Source organism: Delphinus delphis, chromosome 14 (assembly GCF_949987515.2).
Source record: "Delphinus delphis chromosome 14, mDelDel1.2, whole genome shotgun sequence".
Classification (NCBI taxonomy): Eukaryota; Metazoa; Chordata; class Mammalia; order Artiodactyla; family Delphinidae; genus Delphinus; species Delphinus delphis.
The window spans coordinates 15,049,305-15,067,466 of record NC_082696.1 but is presented as its reverse complement, the minus strand read 5'-3'; the positions used below and the strand labels follow the sequence as shown (position 1 = coordinate 15,067,466).

At 42.6% G+C, this 18,162-nt stretch overlaps 1 protein-coding gene across 6 annotated transcripts in view; it reads left to right on the top strand.

Moving 5' to 3' along the window:
• Positions 1-18,162, top strand: part of MTHFD1L (methylenetetrahydrofolate dehydrogenase (NADP+ dependent) 1 like) — a 195,584-nt gene that overhangs the window by 73,057 nt on the left and 104,365 nt on the right. For all 6 annotated transcript variants that reach the window (XM_060029784.1, XM_060029788.1, XM_060029785.1 and 3 more), the window contains 3 exons: positions 1,800-1,940; positions 4,596-4,664; positions 8,814-8,925. In XM_060029784.1, coding sequence (XP_059885767.1) covers positions 1,800-1,940; positions 4,596-4,664; positions 8,814-8,925 — 322 coding nt within the window. The remainder of the gene's footprint in view (positions 1-1,799; positions 1,941-4,595; positions 4,665-8,813; positions 8,926-18,162) is intronic.

Here is an 18,162-nt window from a genome sequence, read left to right as displayed (position 1 = left end):
CATACACACGATAAACAGATCCATACTTGCAGAGTCAAAGGGGATTCGCATCCTTGTCAACATGGCTTTTTGTCTTTTGTCTAAATCTGTGATAAACAATAAGAATAATCTCATCTACACCTTTATGTGATTTAGAAATATTTTATTTGCAAAACAAAAGTGAGCAGCCCTCTATTAGCTGTACCATTCAGGCATAAAATGAGTAACTATATTTATATTGATCCTTGTTTCATTTTGATGTTGCTAGAGATGCAAAATTTTGAAATTGTAACGATTACAAATGAAGAACTTATGGGTGTTATACATTCCACTTATCACTTACACAGTTAATTTTTTTTTTTTTTTTTCGGTATGCGGGCCTCTCACTGTTGTGGCCTCTCCCGTTGCAGAGCACAGGCTCCGGACGTGCAGGCTTAGCGGCCATGGCTCACGGGCCCAGCCGCTCCGCGGCACATGGGATCTTCCCAGACTGGGGCACGAACCCGTGTCCCCTGCATCGGCAGGTGGACTCTCAACCACTGTGCCACCGGGGAAGCCCACACAGTTAATATTTTAAGAATATTTCTAGCCTCAGGTTTTGTGCAGAAAGTCTCATCATTTTTAGTTACTTTTCATATGTACTGTTTTTAATGGAACGGTGGTGTAGAAAACCCTAAATTTCACACAATGAAAAACCACTGAGATTTGGAATGGGTTATATTGAGAATGCAATAGTTGAGTATAGGTGCATTTGCCTTTCAGTAATGTGTTTTCAGTAAATGAGTGACTACTGAAATCTCAACCAGGAAGTAGCCAGAAAGCTCCTTCTTTCCTTCACTTCCTTTCTTGTGGGTGCCGGAAATGGACAATAAAATATCTCCTGAGGTGATCCCTCCAGGGCACAGCCATTTCCTATGTAAGACTGAACTTGTCTGGCTCACATGCCCCTTGGGAAGGAGTGTAATGAAGCGGTCTTGTCCGGTGGCTTAATTCGGAGGGGGAGGATATGCGGGGTCCTTGTGTCTCTTTTGGTTCCTGTTGGATTGTGTCCAGCTTGGAATCAGAGCCAGGAGCGGGAATAGGAAGGCCAGGGACATGTCTCAGGAAGTAGACGCTCTCCAGCATTCATGGCTGGACAATTCATGATCTGACGTGGCCAAGCCTCCGTGGACAGCTCAGAACTGATTCCATGTCACCTTGTGACTGGGGGGATGACAGAAGTCGAGGGTCTCCTCACCGCTGTGCTGAGCTCTAAGTCTGGGAGACTGGCCTCAGAACCCTCTTTTTTCACGATCTGCTGCTTACCTCTTCGCTGGGCAGACACGTGCATCCCCCTTGACACACGTAACTAACAGAGGGGTGGGCAGCAGACTCTTCCTTTATTTTGCTGATATGCATTGAACGCCTCCCGCATTTCACACTCAGGCCTCCAAGCTGGGGACTCAGGAGCAGTCCCTCCCCAAATGGTCCCTGCCTTCATGGCACTTACAGTCCACTGGTGGAGCCGTGCGTCCATCACGTCATCACATTAATAATTCCGAGGCTGAAACGTGCTACAGAAGCAAATCTCATAGCGCCGTGAGCTGCCGTAATGGGGGGCCCAGCCAGGCCGTGCTCAGCACAGCAAAAGGAGGAAGGGGTGGCCTCCTTAGGGAGCACCGATCCCAGGACCGGGCATGTGCTGGAAACTTGTGCCTCTGAGAACGGCCCATCGAGGGTTAAACCCTGGGCCTGCAGGAATTGCTGTAATACAGATCCCCATGGAAATGGCCATCCAGGTGGAGCTGCAGCTGACCAGTACCTTGGCTTTGCCTTTTCAGGCGCAGTTTGACATCGCCGTGGCCAGTGAGGTCATGGCAGTGCTGGCTCTGACTGACAGCCTCACGGACATGAAGGAGCGGCTGGGCAGAATGGTGGTGGCCAGTGACAGAAACGGGCAGCCCGTGACGACAGGTGATTTGGTACGTCCATCTCAGAAGCTCCAGAGAGCTCGCTGCCCCTGTTCTTTTGGGATCAGGAGAAGGTTTTCTTCCTCTTACATCACTGGGTAATAATGGGAATTCAGAGAATTTCTGCACACGTTTTCCTGCTCACCATCCCGTTTGTCTTGTAACTTCATCATCTTCTCACAGGCATTTATAACATGCTTATGCCTGACTGCAACCAAAGCCTATGAAACCTATTTCGTGAGCTTTTCACCATCCTTTCCAATCGTGATCTCTGCTCTGCCTGGGGTGCGGTCATCCTCCTGCAGCCTGTGGCTTTTTTAAAAAAGTGTGATCTATGCTGGCTTTAAATTGAGGGCACATCACCTTTCCAAGGAATAAGAAGTGACTCCACCTTCATGGAAGGAAAGTTAAGTTAAAAATGGCACATTTTTGGCTCCAGCCTGCTCCCTGGGCACCCTGGCTTGTTTAAATTTGTGCCTTCGACTTGGGTTTCACGTGATAAAAACAGAGGTCCGCCTTAGTCATTCTTACTCATGTAGCTTTCTGTTGCGTGGAATGATGCTTCTTACAAAGCTTTCATGGCACACCACCACCTTCCTTAGTGCTTTTTGTAATTTGGCATGCTAATCTTTTTTCCTTTTTTTTTTTTTTTTTTTTTTTGCGGTACGCGGGCCTCTCACTGTTGTGGCCTCTCCCGTTATGGAGCACAGGCTCCGGACGCGCAGGCGCAGCGGCCATGGCTCACGGGCCCAGCTGCTCCGCGGCATGTGGGATCTTCCCGGACCGGGGCACGAACCCGTGTCCCCTGCATCGGCAGGCGGACTCTCAACCACTGCGCCACCAGGGAAGCCCTCTTTTTTCCTTTTTTTAATAGCCAACTTTACTGTTAATCCCCATCGGTGGTGAGGCTATTTCATTTGCTTGTACGTGTTTATAAGCACATAGTACTTAGTACAACGTAGGCAGCCATTACTCTAAATTTAAGCTTACTTTCCCATATATCGAGTCACATACCATAATGGAATCTTAAAAGCACACTGATGATTGAAAAACAGTTGTGAAAAGGAGACAGGCAATTAATATTTTATTAATTCTAGGGCCTTGGGATATAATTTTAAACCTTTGCCAAAATGTCTTGGTTACCTTTTGGCTCTTTTGAAGAGATGAATCTGAATGACTCGAGTCTTGTCAAGTAGATTAAATAGATACATTTATATCAGCAGCCCATGGAATGCTTAGTATAAGGCTTAAAGAGAAAACTCAAACCCAGGTTGCTGTAAAAGTACTGCTTTTTAAAAATGATCGACACCTCAACGTTTGTCTCTAGACTTGCATATAATAGTTTCTGTATAAATATTTATCTGTATCCTCTTAATCTTAGGTATCAGTAAATACGTGCCAGGAGTAGTTTGAAACTTTATCCACAAATATTTCCCTAAAGTTACTCCTTTGGTTTGTCATAAAACTCTTGGATCTGGACCAAAAAAACCCAAAGTTAACTCTTTTTAGTTTTCTTTTGTGTTTCTTGTTTGCAGAAGGTACCTGATTTCTTCATATATTTATAATAGGAAGGTTACAGTTCTTGCAAGGTTTATTTTCTGCCATAAAGTAGAAAGTAAATTTGATTTTTAAAGAAATCTTCAATGATTAAATATTATAAAAATACAAAAATAGAAACTGATCATATAAGAGAAACACTTAACATTGTTGGTGATGGAGGTAGAAGGAGAAAGTAATGAACGAATGCACCTTGGAGAGCTGAAGAGTCTCTGGATTCTCCCACCTTATCTGTTAGGATCTGTTGCATGCCACATTTATTTTTTCAGGGCCATGTTCACATGCATTTGCTCGTATTATGGCCTTCCCATAACTGACTAATCTGTTGAAAGATACTTGCCCAGTGTCCTTAGAAAAGGTGGAAGGGAGTTTTTTTTTAAAAAAGCTTCCCTTTGTGGCCTTCTTTGGCACAAATAGTTTCCCCAGTAGCTCTCCGACTTCATCCCTGCTGTGTCTCTTCCTCCACCTCTTCTTTTCCAGGAATGGGATAGGGAGCTTCGAGAGAGCCCAACTCAAGCATTATAGCATTGGAAGGAAGCAGCCACAATCTATGTACAAGTGGCATCAGCTCCCTTCTAGGCAGACATAGCACGAGAGACAGAAAAGGAGGAGCCTTTCCAATGCAACAGTGTTCTGAGTGCCTTCGGTTATCTGTGGGATGAGAGGTCGAGAGAGGGTGGGAAACCAGAATGGGTGCCTTTAGACACGTCCCTTTCCCTTTCTTCGTTCCCTCTGTGTAACAAGCCTTGTTTTTGTTCTTCATCTGATTTCTCGGGGCAACAGTGTAATCTCTGGTAATGAAACATGATGTGCATAGTTGCAAATTGAAAGGTATGGCAAGCCTCTTATTTCCGTCAAAGGAGGTTTTTTAAAAAAAAATGCGATGACTACTACTTCCCCATCACATCTTAGAAGGGTTGGCATCCATTCAGGTGGAGGAGACATAGACAGAGGCAAGAGCACTGTGTCACCTGTAGCTCAGAGGTGACGGCGGCCGGTGGGGATGCCCACCTAGGAGGTAGGCTGGTGAGAAGAGGCTGAGAGACCCTTGTGCGAACGATCTTTTGTCAATAATCTAAATAAGTGGGCTTTTTTCTCCCTTTCCTTCAGGGGGTGACAGGTGCTTTGACTGTTCTGATGAAAGACGCGATAAAACCAAATCTGATGCAGACCCTAGAAGTAAGTGATTTTCATTTCATAGACATTGTCAACAGAGTTGCACTAACTAGGTTGCTTGTGCGTTTCCACACGTGAGCACTTCCAGCCAATGTGAGCCCATGAGGAGCATCAGAATAACAGCTTGGTCATCCCCCCAAAAGCTCAGACTTCTTTGATATGATTCATATCTTGGCTAATTACTAATTGACCAGAGGAGAAACTTAGAAACTCAGTGTCTGATATCTCAGTAACTTGTGTAGCCACGTTTATCATGTTTACATGATGTTTTCTATGTTGCTTTTTTTTTTTTTTTTTGACTTAGCTTCTCATAATCCTTAAGTTTGGGGAGTTTAGGTTTGTTGTCTTTTTTCTCTCCAAGCAAAACGCAGAGTATTCAGTAAACTCAAACGTACACACACACACGCACACACAGAGTAATGCGGAGAAATGTTTTCTAGGAAAGTGTGCTGTGCTCCACTTTTTTAAGAAGGTCGTTTTTTGTATATGGCTTGCTCAGTGGGGGCTGACACAGCCGATGCTTTTCCTTCTGGAGCGCTTGCTCTCTTGCTTTTGACGCCTTGCTTTCCTGGACCTTCTCGGTGGCCTCTCCTCCGTCTCTTTCGCTGCCTTCTTCTCACTTCTCCAGCTGCGCTTTCCTGCAGTATCAGCCATGTGATAACCCTTGAACTCTGGCTCTGAATCTCCTGACCTCCGCATTTCAGACTTGTAGGTGTGGTTACCACGAGCTGCTAGGGTGGGTAAAAGGCATTTCAAAGTTATGCATAAAAAAAGCATCTTTGATTCCTATCCACCTCCTACCTCCTCCCAACTCATTCCATCCCCCAAACCTGGTCAGTGGTTCAAGCCCAAAACCCACCTTCTTGTCATTTTCTACATGGCACAAGATATCATCTGAGAGCCCCTATTTCTTTTTTTGTTTACTGTATTTCTCCTCCCACCAGGATGAGAGCAGGACTTTTTCCATCTTGTTCACCATCGTATCGCCAGCTCCTAGAAAGTTCCTCACACATATTAAGTGCTCAGTAAACACTTGCTGAAGAATTAAATGGATATTTATTGTTTTTACTCCATTGCTCCTAAAAATATATACATATTAGATAAATAACTAAATGAATGAGAAAAAATGTATAAAGAGACATGATATTGCTTCATCATAACATTTCCCCCTCAAAAATGAACACATTATCATCATCATTAGGGATGATCAGCTTACTGTTTTAAATAATGATCTTTCTTAGATTAAAACTTACTCCCACCTTTAATACATATCCCACTCTAAAAGGCTAGTTTCTTGTTAGTTGAATGAATTACTGGGTTGGACTGCCCCTAAGCAGTTCTTAACTGTGCTCACATTTGTGACGTCATTTTGATGTCACAGGCAATGGGCATTGTTTGAAAAATGAACACAGCATTCCGTTAAAATATCTGCATGTATGAACTCTGCTACCTGCATCCTAAATATTCATTCCACATTAACGTGGCTAATCAGTGGCAGTAGGAACCTAAATCAACAAATGATCCAAAAATCACTGGTTAATGTACAGATTCTGCTTTAGTGCTCATGTTTGAACACACTTGACTGTTAGTCCCAGAGGAGGTTATCAAGGGTTCCATTGCTGCAAGGTGCCCGGAGACCAGTAGTTCTCAACCCTGGCTGCACGTTAGAATCTCATGGAAGGATTTAAAGACGCTGATGCCAAGCTCTCCCCCAGACAAAGTGAACTCTAGAATGTCTGGCAGGTAAGGCTTGGATACCCTGGGTGATTTTTGTATACATATAAGCTTGAGAACTTCCCGGTGGAAGAGAGAGGATAAGAGATCTTAACATTTTACCATGGGTTAACCATATGCAGTGTTGAGGAAAACACCCACTTGCTGCAGTCTTTTGTCCAATATGGGAGCTCCTGGCCACTTGTGGTTATTTCAATCTAAATTAGTTTAAATTAAATTAAGTTTAAAATTCAGTTCTGCAGTCATACTAGTTCTATTTCTACTTATTTATTTATTTTCACCAGCCGCACTTTAAGTGCTGCGTAGCCACCTGTGGATGGTGGCTGTTGCATGAGATAGTGCAGATACAGAATGTTTAGAGCCCTGCAGAAAGTTCTTTGGATAATGCTCTTTTAGATCTCTGGTCAGCAAAGAGCAGCTGAAATTTTAATCTTATGAAATGTTTAAAGAGAATATTCACAGCTTTGTCATCATAGAAATCAAGATATTTCCTGTTACTACTTTCCTAAATGTTCTGCATATAAAATAAAATATTGAACTCACGATAGATATTTTTATGTCTTTGGGTTAGTGATAGAATTTCTTAAAGTATTAACTCCGTATACTGCATCATATAAGTATAAATATCAGTTGAGTGTGTATTTGTGTCTGTGTTTGAATGTCCAACAATGATGGTCTAAGAATTTTTCTATTTAAACCACATACTGGGAGTTCAAAAACCAGGGCTCTGATACTGCTTTCGTGATTACTCTGTGTGGCTTTTAATTTCATTTTAAATTAAAATTAAATGCTGCCCATCTAGTCCCTGGAGTGGCTATCCCAGGAATAGCGGTGTGTTTATGCTGATCCAGCCATACCCTGTCACCTGTCGCCCTGGAGACTGGTACCAGGTGCTTCTCAGACAGATGGCCAGGATGAGGGTTGCAGGGCATAGGAGAATGAAGCCAGCCGCCCACCCAGGGGTGGAGCCTGTGACCTTGTGTCTTTAAACTTTTCTCATTAGCTCCGCTACTAGCTTTCCACAGGCAGCCACGTCCTAGGACTGGCAAAGGCTAGGAGGTGATGGAGGCGTTAATACCTTTTAAACAGTGTTTCCGTCAAAGCACTTAAAAGGCTTATCTGCATAGAAGTGAGAAACTATAGATGGGTAGACAGGTGGAGATCTAGACAGTAAACATGCATGTATGCATTTCCATAAACACGTATCCCACTGTATTATTTCCACAGACATTTGTATGGCCGTATCCGTACTCTGTGACTGTCCCTCCTGAGGACTTTGGGGGGAAACGTAAATAGAAAACTCTGAGTGGATTTGATCAATTCCTTTTCACTCTCAGTGACGATTTTTCTTTCACTGCCTTTCTTCCTGCTTTTGTTCACCTCTCTCAGCTTTGAAACATGCTCGCCCACAGCCCATCCTGGTTCATGGGACCTTTCCATGGTTCCCAGGCCCCATCCCCTGCATCACTCCCTGCCTCCCCCATGTCAGTGAAAGGGCAACCTGTATTTTCACAGGTGGAGCCAGGGTTCACGCACACAGACCTCAGTGGCCCCAGCTGACTCTGAATACAGCCTAAACAATTTAATGCACGTGGGTGATTTTTTTTAGCGAGGGCTACAGTCTCTTCTCTTTGACAAAAGAGAAGTGTAGGAATGAAAGTAAGAATGACTATGTGACAGATTTTGTTTAAATAATTAAAATCTAAAGTTTTTGAGAATTCCCTTGTTTTTTTTTGTCTTTTTAGTAACTAACATTTTAGTATGGGTGAAATTTTTCTTTTGTTTTAATAATTACCAGGTGACTTAACTTAAAAAATTAACAGGTAAGAGGAACAATGAGAAAGACAGTTTTTAAAAATCAGAATAAGATTATTATTGTAAATATAAAAATGGCTTATAATAAAATGTACTTGCCCTGCCATGATTCCCACGATTCATTTATTGTGTTGATTTTATGATTAGATTTTTCTTGAATTGGTTAATTTCTTAATGGGGATAAACAATTTAAACAAGCCTCTTAGACCATTAAGGTTTAATTCCATTCTTTATAACAATATAATGCAGAATAATATGAAATAAGGTTTATCTCATGGTCACTGAAACAGCTAAAACAGTGGCTTATCAAAATTATAGTAGGAAATAACTGATTCTCATAGATTTTTTTTTTTTTTTTTTTTTTTTTTTTTGCGGTATGCGAGCCTCTCACTGTTGTGGCCTCTCCCGTTGCGGAGCACAGGCTCCGGACACGCAGGCTCAGCGGCCATGGCTCACGGGCCCAGCGGCTCCGCGGCACATGGGATCTTCCCGGACCCGGGCACGAACCCGCGTCCCCTGCATCGGCAGGCGGACTCTCAACCACTGCGCCACCAAGGAAGCCCCTCTCATAGCTTTTTAAAATTTGCTCTTCCGCTTCCACAGGGGACGCCTGTATTTGTGCACGCTGGCCCCTTTGCCAACATTGCCCACGGCAACTCTTCAGTGTTGGCTGATAAAATTGCCCTGAAACTGGTTGGTGAAGAAGGATATGTAGGTAAGTCACTTTTTTTAAATGTAGTTTTTGAAGAATATTGAAGAAATCTGAAAGGTGATGGCTGGAACAGAGTGAGATCCATTCTGACTTGAAATATATTCTTGTAAGCCCACCTTTCAGAGATGGCCTCAGTACTGGAAAAACCCTAAGGTCTGGGCTGTCCTAGTGACATGACATTGTGGTCGAACCATAGATTTTGATGTCAGGTGCATGTGGTTTAGAATATAAGCTCTGACACTTGCTGACCACGTGACTTTGGGTACAATGTAATGACCTCTGAGCCTCAGCTTTCTCAGCTGAGAAATGGTGATAACAATATTGTATCAAACCTTATAGGGTTATTTGGAAAACCAAATGAGATTATTTATTCATTCAACAAATATTTATTGACAACCTAACACATACAAGGCATGCGACTCAGACCTGTGGCTACGCGGTGAGCAAAGCAGACCTAGTCCTGCCCTGCTGGAGCATACTGTGTGTGTAATTTAACAGGAGAAAATGCTCATTAAATGTTAACCAATACTAGCAGTAATAGTAATACTGATTACTTGAAATGAAATCAGTCGGCTCTTCATTGAATCCGAGTGTGGTTTTGTGGCCTAATGGAGGGGAGATTCCCAACCATTAGACTAGGACATTTTTATTAGTAAGGCCTCAGATGTTTTGCTGCTGTGAAGGTCTTCTTTGTGGTACCTGCTTCTCTCTGGGTTTTGTTGGACATTCCAGTCATAAAGAGGGGGACACTGCCATAGAGTTTGCTCAGTCCGTGCCAGCCCCAATCCCACCCACAATATTAAGGTTGTAAGAAAGAAAAAGATAAACAAGGATTCATGGAATATCACCTTAATTTGACATCTGAGCCATTACACTGGCAGATTTTCACATGCCAACAAGTAGTTTACATTCACTGCGTGAGTGTCTTTAATCAAGTCTAGCAATTGCTTTTTTCACACTGATCGTTAGCCTTGTATCTCAGAAGTGAGTTATTTTACATGAAAAGATTCTGCTGGACAGAGGATCTTAGCTCTGCATTTTTACACTCGGCCGTTAAAAAGATCACTCAGGGTGGCTGAGTCTGTTTTAAGAATTCCTTATAGACATACAGTCAGGATCAAATGAGGATTTATGTAGTTCATTTCTCAAAGGTCTGCATTATACAGCTCTCGTGTACTTTGCTGCTTGGGTACGAAATCCGCTATGAGAGTAGCTAGACATGCTGTCTAAGTGGATTTGCTCAATTGATAACAGCATAATTGTAGAGCTAATGGGGGAGGTTGAGTAAGGGCAGGCACTGAAAACTTGGACGCTTACGTGAAGTGTAGGTTCTAAAGCATCAACTCCACAAATAAAAGAGCTTCTGGAAAAAAGCACTCTATTTTATGCTGACAGAGCTCTCTGCCTCTGCACCAATCCTTCCTTTATCAACACATATTTATAGAATATGTGTTGTCGTGGCTAAGGATTTTTAAAGGCATGTGCTGGTGATGCGCACAGAACATACTAGCTCTCTGTGTGACCTTGGACAAGCCATTAGCATCTTTGGGCGTGTCCCTTGTAGGCAGTCTCATCTGAAAAATGAGAAGCTGGACTAGACAAGGAATTGGATCTGGATGGTTAGCCATGGACCCAGAGTTAGAAGCTGTGGAATCGGAACCCTGCCTGGTAACATGACTTGAAGCCATTTACTTAACTTCTCTAGTCTCTGTGTCCTCTCTGATAAAAGGAGAATACCTGTGCTGCAGTATTTTAATGAGTAATATCAAAAGAGAAAGTGCTTTTAAACCTGGAGAACTATGCAAATGTCAATAATTATGTGAATTGTTTCTATGATCTCTTCTAGTCTAAGAGGCTGTAAATGGGAGATAGTTCAGTGACAGTGAAATCTGCCCGCTGCCAGAGGTTTAGAAGCCTAGTTCTAGAATCAGAGTATCTCTGTCAACTCCTTTCAAGTTGTGTAACTTTAGGCAAGGTAACCCTTCTGTGCCTCAGTTTCCTTATCTGTAAAGTAACGATTTTAATAGGACTTGCCTCATAGGTTTGAAATGAGGATTAAATGAGACCATGTATAAGTCCTGGCATGGCACCTGACACATGGTAAGACAGGATAATTCTTAGCCACTTCTCATTATTCACTCCATTATTGATACATGACTGATGGAGGTTAAATTTCCTTTTTTATTTAGTTTTTATTTTCAACTGTGGCAAAATGCTCAGAACATAAAATGTATCATTTTAACCAATTTTTAAATATTTATTTATTTATTTATTTATTTTGGTTGCGCTCTGTGTTAGTTGTGGCGTGCGGGATCTTCAGTTGCGGCATGTCGGATCTTATAGTTGCAGCATGCGAACTCTTAGTTGTGGCATGCATGCGGGATCTAGTTCCCTGACCAGGGATCAAACTGGGGCTCCCTCTGTTGGGGGCATGGAGTCTTACCCACTGGAGCACCACGGAGTTCCCATTTTAACCATTTTTAAATGTACCACTCAGTGAAATGCTTTCACATTGTTGTGCAACCGTCACCATCATTCATCCCCAGGACTCTTCATCTTGCAAAACTAAAACTCTGTATCCGTTGAACAACAACTCCCCGTCTCTCCAGTGCCTGAAACTACCCTTCTACTTTCAGTCTCTGAACATCACTATTCTACATAATTCATACCAGTATTTTTCCTTTTGGGACTGGCTTATTTCACTTAGCATAACGTCCTCAAAGTTCACCCATGTTGTAGCATTTGTCAGAACTCCCTTAGTAATTGATTAAGGCTGAACAATACTCCATCGTATGTATGTAACGCATTTTGTTTATCCATTCATCTGTCCGTGGACACTTGGGTTTCTTCCACCTTTTGGCTGTTGTGAATAATGCTGCTATGAATATGAGTGTACAGATATCTCTTTTTATATTATTTTTAATATATAAAGATCATGGTCCATTATGTATAACTGTGTAACACCAGTGACTTAGATCAGTACAGACCACAAGACTCAAGGCCTGTGGTGTTAAACTCTCACGAAGGTGGCAAATTGATGCTGCAGCTCCGTGAAATGCTGGGAGCAAAGTCAGCGTCCTGAACAGTGGGAATAAGGAACAAGCTCTTTCCCCGCTGCCTGGTCAAGCCCGCTCTGTGGGCTGGTTCATTCCTTGCACTTGGAATAAATTTATGGTAGATTGCTCTTGCTCCCAGTTAATATCTGGTTCCTTTAAAATATTTTTTAAAACATTCCTCTAGTCACTTTGGTCACAAAAATAGTCTCATTTTATTAAAAGGATATGGGTCCAGTCTCATGAAAACTCCAAATTTCATTCAAATTGAAGCTTCACTCTGCCTTCCTGGGTCTGCCTCTAGGCGACAGTGGGATGGGGAAGGTGGCTGCTTCTCTGACGCCCCTCACCTTGCACTTAGGTCCACTCTGGCCCCTCCAGGGTTGAAGGTTGGCCATTCGATGGTACCAGTCTGGCCTCTTCCACACTCTTGGCAGAAGACCTCTGTCTTCTGAAAATCCTGCTGCTGGTTCCACACCTGGTCTCAGGGTACCACAGCCCTTCGACCTCTGACCTACCATCAGTGGGAATGCAGTTACATCTCTCGCACAACCCTGTCATGGGCTGTTTCTTTTCAGCTCATGGATATTTTTCATACCCCGGTCCACCCGTGTCCCTGATGGCAGTGTCACTCTTGATTCTTTCCAGTTGTTCTGCTACAGCCTCATTCACTAGCTCCAGAAAAGGGGCAGCAGCTCTGCCTCCTTCCCACTGGAGGCGTGGAGTGGGGCTGGCACGTCCATAACTTTCTTTGAAGAAATCCTTCCCCACGATTTCTTGTCAACCCCTTTCTCTGAAAGGTATCTCTTGGACTAAGGGATGCAAAGTGTATTTTCAAACAATTCCTTTGCACGTGCTGCTAGGTCTAGCGTTGTCCTTTGACACGTGAGCAATTGACATGGTTTTGGGGTGTCAGGCAAAAGACCCCCATTTTAACATCCATCTACAGAAGTTAAATGCCGTAGTACAGGTTTGTCTGAAGTCTGAGTATGAATTTATGTCCATAGAAAAGTCGTTGTATATAGGAGACTCTCTTAAGATAAAAAAATGCTCAAACTCAAAAAGATTGGTAACTTGGAATACATTTTAAAAATAAATTTTTCATGATAAAAGATACAAGATTAAAAAGGCATGTGACAGATTGAGAGGAAACATTTTCAAAGATAACAGACAAATGACCAGCCTTCAGAATAGATAAACTGCCATGGACTACAGACTGATTTTTTTAAAAAAGGGACTTCCCCTGGTGGCGCAGTGGTTAAGAATCCACCTGCCAGTGCAGGGGACACGCATTCAGTACCTGGTCCGGGAAGATCCCACGTGTGATGGGAAATTATTAGAAGTCATGCCCCCCACCCCAATCTCATTTCTCTGCCCCCCCCACTAGAAGTGCCCACTGTCCTGGATTTGGGGTGTTGATGCTCGGGTTTTTAGTTATTGCTGCTAACTTACATATATTCTTTAGTATATATCAACGATTTTCATAAACTTTTTTAAAACTTAGGAGTAGGACCTCTTAATTACAGGTCACCAAATTTTACAACCTGATCTTCCAATGCTTGAGTGGAATTCACTTAGAATAATATTAAGTTAGACTAATTTGGGTGTGGGGGGTGTTCATTTTGACTCCAGTATGGTTTATTGGTCATTTTCTGCTATAATACTGAAACTCCAGGAAATGGAGTGCAGCCACACGAATTAGATTGCAGGCTTCAGCCGCCTGGATTTGAATTGCTGTCTGCTGTGTGCCCACTGTGACCTTAGGTAGGACGAGTAACCTCCCCGAATCTTGGTTTCTCCTTACCTAACTCAAGGCTTGTTTTCAGGGCTTAGTGCAGTAATGCTGGAAAAGCACAGACCCTGGTGACTCTGGCCCAAACAGAACAGTGGACGCCAGCTGCTGTTACCACGTTAAGATGCTGACGATCTTTACTTTTAAGATAAACCTTCACAAATACTAATGCATTCTTTCAAGTGAAGAATATCTGTGTTCTGACAATGGAAAACACTACTGCTTGTTCCCTTCTCAGACAAAGGCGTTTAGGACCATTATCCATTGAAGGGATCTGAGATTCTGAGCAGATCTGATGACTCCTTTGGGTTAGGGGAATCCTTCTGGAAATATGGGGATCCTTCTGGAGTCCTTCTGGAAATGCTGTATAGTTACCAGGGAGAAAGCAGAATGCCCTGGAACCCAGCAAACTCACAGGTGCATATGATACCCAGTACAGTTCCCTCTTTAAATTTTAAAGTCTTACTTGCTCACTACTGAAATAACAGGAAAAGGATTTTAGAATTTACAAAAGTAATGTGGTGTTGTATCTTCTCTAACCAGTTGCATCTAGCAACTGTGAATATACCACCACTTCTCCGTTCTCTTGTCAACAGATATTTAGGTTGTTTCCAGTTGTTGTGTTATTATAAATAGGAAATGTTGTGATGAGCAGACATTCTTGCTCTTATCTCCTGGTGCACTTGTGCAAGAGTTTTACCCTAGGAAAGGATTAGATATGCTGGTAACATCCTACATGTGAATAACATAAAACAAGAATTTTCCCTTGTTAAAACCTCTGCCCCTCCTCCAGCTACCCCTTCCTCTGTAGGCTCCTTTGCTGAAGCATCGTCCCGGTGCCTGGGCTCATCCTCAGATCCTTTCTCTTGCTGCCCTATACTTTCACCCTAGGACCTGACTGACCATCTCCACACGTAGCCAGGACCTTTCCTTGACCACCATATATCCAGATGCCTCCTCACACTTAAAAATTTCTAAGCCATATTTTTGATTCTCTTTCCATAGGTCCCAATCCTGCTTCCCCATCTCAGTTGATGACAGTTTCATTCTTCTGGGTGCTTTTGTCAAAGGCCTTGAAATCATTCTTCCTTCCTCTTTTTTACTCACACCCCAAACCCAGTCCATCACAATGGATGTGACCCAACCACACCTGGCACATGGCTGCCCCACCTGGTTCAGGTCACCACCATCTCTCTCCTGGGCTGTGTGACAGCCACCCTGCACCCCTCCCTGACCGCAGAGTCTGTTTCCATAATGCCACCAGAGTGGTCCTATTGAAGCCTGAGTCACACTCCATCCTGACTCTGCTAAGACCATCCGGCTTTGTAGCTTTCAGAATAAACCCAAACATAATCTCTTCCACCATCTGCCCCTCTGATCTCATCTCCTGCCCTGCCTTTCCCCCATTTTGCTGAGCATCTGGCATGGGTGCTCCCCGCCGCCTTCCACATCAGGGCCTTTGCACGTGCTGTTCTCACTCTCAAAGCTCTCTCATAACTACATGGGTTGCTCCCTTGCCTCTCTCAAGTCTCTGCTTATGTGTCAGGGAGGCCTTCTGCATGCATTGTAGCTGAAAGAGCACCCGCCCCCCCACAGCACCCCCATCCTCTGTGCTGCTCCACTAGACATGCAGGCATTTGTGTGAACACTGTCTGTCTCTCCACTGAATATAAATCCTTTAAGGCACTGGGTCTTTGGCCCTTTTGTTCACTGCGATATTCTGAGCTTCTGAGTAAATATCTAGTAAATGACTCCCCAATTCAAAGAACTCCATGGAGCTGGGGAGCATCCATTAATTTTCCACCTCAGAAGTATAAAAATTACAAACGTGCATTCTAAGGACAACCCCGGTTCGAATACCAGCTCTGTTCCGTATCAGCTGTGACTTTGAATGAGTTATGTAGCCCAGTGTGTTCTCAAACTCAGCATAGCCATTCCCTCTTTTTATACCAAACACTTGACTATCGTCAATAAAACTCAGGTACTATAACCTTCTACAGGTAATTTCAAAACACAATGTAATGTGTTAGTTGTGATATAAAACTATTTTATGGTAACATGATATGTATTTCAGTGAGTATTTATTAGGAAAACTACTTCGACTACGCTGAAAGATATTCTGAGTAGTGCTTGCACATACACAAGAATTCGTTCACAGGACAGCCACAGGTGCAGAAGGATTAGGCGTGTTTTCGGCACCTCAGATGTCACAAGTGGTTATCGGCATTGGTGATGCGATGTTCTGCCAAAGTGAACATCTCTTGGCAAAGTTCCAAAGAAAACAAAGTTAACTTTCCTTCAGTTTGCACTCTTGTTTGCATTCCTTAAAAATGATAGCTATTGATAGCTTGATTTGGAGTTTTTATGTAAAACAGATTGTGGGGAGGGCTCTAAGGTCATATAATCACAATCATGTCTTCCAACTACGAGAGTGGAAGGCAAGTCAGGTGGGGCAGGGGACAGATCTTTGTGGGACTGTCCTGCACGGTGCAAGGTCTCCAGTATGCTGGCCCCACCCACATCTTGAGGACCTGCTGTGTGCTGGGCATCCTGCTGGGGACTTCCTCTGTGTTTTATGTATATGTTAATATGTCTTATACCAACCCTAGGACGCAGTTGCCATAATACACCCCATTTTACAGGTGAAGAAACTGAGTAAGTAGTTGCCCAAAGGCTAACAGCTAGTGCAAGGGGGGAGCAGAGATTTGAGTCTAAGCCCCAGCACCGAGCCTTTGCGCTTAGCACTGTGCTTTACTGCTTCCTAAATGTGCACTTTCATTCTGTACCACCATTATCACATAGCCCTATGCTTAGCGTGTAACCAGCACTAAATAAATGTTTTTTTAAATGAAAAATTAATAATACACATCAGTTTACTGAATAACTTATCTACTGGTAAACATGTCTGGATTTCCTCTAGGCTTTTTATGGTAAACATTGGCATATTTGCTTGGTGGTTTTTTGAGGCAATAATTCATTAATTAAAAGAGTAGTTAAATAAGAAGAGTAAACAGTTTCGAAAGGAGTTTTGAACTTTAGGAATGTCTAACCTGACCTTGACTGTTTCTTTGTGTGCCACAAAGTGCAAATTTATTTTCAATGAGTTATCTAGCCTATCCCTACTTAGGACTTACGTGTATTCTAAATAATGTGCTCGTAATGTAGTTCTGCTTTCCATCATAAAACATGGAGTTAAAATAAGACCCCTGTCAAAACACTGTCTTGCAGGGATTAGTGCTGTGAAAGTTAACATAAAATGATTTTAAAATGCATAACCTTTTTGAGGATTAAAAATAAAAATGTCCACTCTGCAGTGACTTTAAGTTTATATTGTTTGACTACTATCTTCCCCCATCTTGGCTGTGAACTTTTAGCCTGAGGATGCCGAGAAGAGTCCAACTACCCTTACTTAATGTATAAATTGTAGTTTAGAAAATTGCAGTTACATGAGGTTGTTCTTAAGCTTTTAGCAGTGTTTGATATAATTACAATATTGCGCTGTTCTCACGCAAAGAAAACCTAGTAGAACTTTGAGTAAGGGATATAAGGAAGCTGACTGTCACTAAATGAGTACTGTATTCTTGTGTGGAACTTTTTATATCTTTTTGGGGGAGGGGAGAGAAGATTGGATTTTTAGGGCTTTCTAAAAGTCTCAACCTCTTGCTAGCTTCAACCCTAAATGTTCTTTTAGCCGTTAATGTTTTGATGTAAGTAACGTAAATTTTAAAAACTACCTGAAGTTTAAAAGAACTATGTCAAGTTACTAAGTGCTTGGTTATCCAGTTCAAAATAAAGCAGAGTAAAGAAGTAACTCTTTACTTGAAGAAAGAGGTATGTCAATGGAATGATAAAGACTTCATGCAATAGGAGAATTTAAACAGATTTGAAAAACAGAAACTAACAATCAGCATCATATTAAATATTGAAGTCCTAAATGTACACGAATGTATTCAGGCCATGACAAGAATACTTATGATGGGGCTTCCCTGGTGGCGCAGTGGTTGAGAGTCCGCCTGCCGATGCAGGGGACGCGGGTTCGTGCCCCAGTCCGGGAAGATCCCACATGCCGCGAAGCGGCTAGGCCCGTGAGCCATGGCCGCTGAGCCTGCGCGTCCGGAGCCTGTGCTCCGCAATGGCAGAGGCCACAGCAGTGAGAGGCCCGCGTACCGCAAAAAAAAAAAAAAAAAAAAAAAAAAAAAAGAATACTTATGATGATCACCATCATTATTCATCATTATTCTGCAAGTATTAGCCAATGTAATAAAACAAGAACAATACAATACAAAAGTATAAATATTAGGAAGTGATAAATTTTCCACTATTTATGTACAGTATGATTGTATAATAGAGAGTTCAAGAAATTTATTTTAAGTAAATTGGTTGGTTGGTTATTTG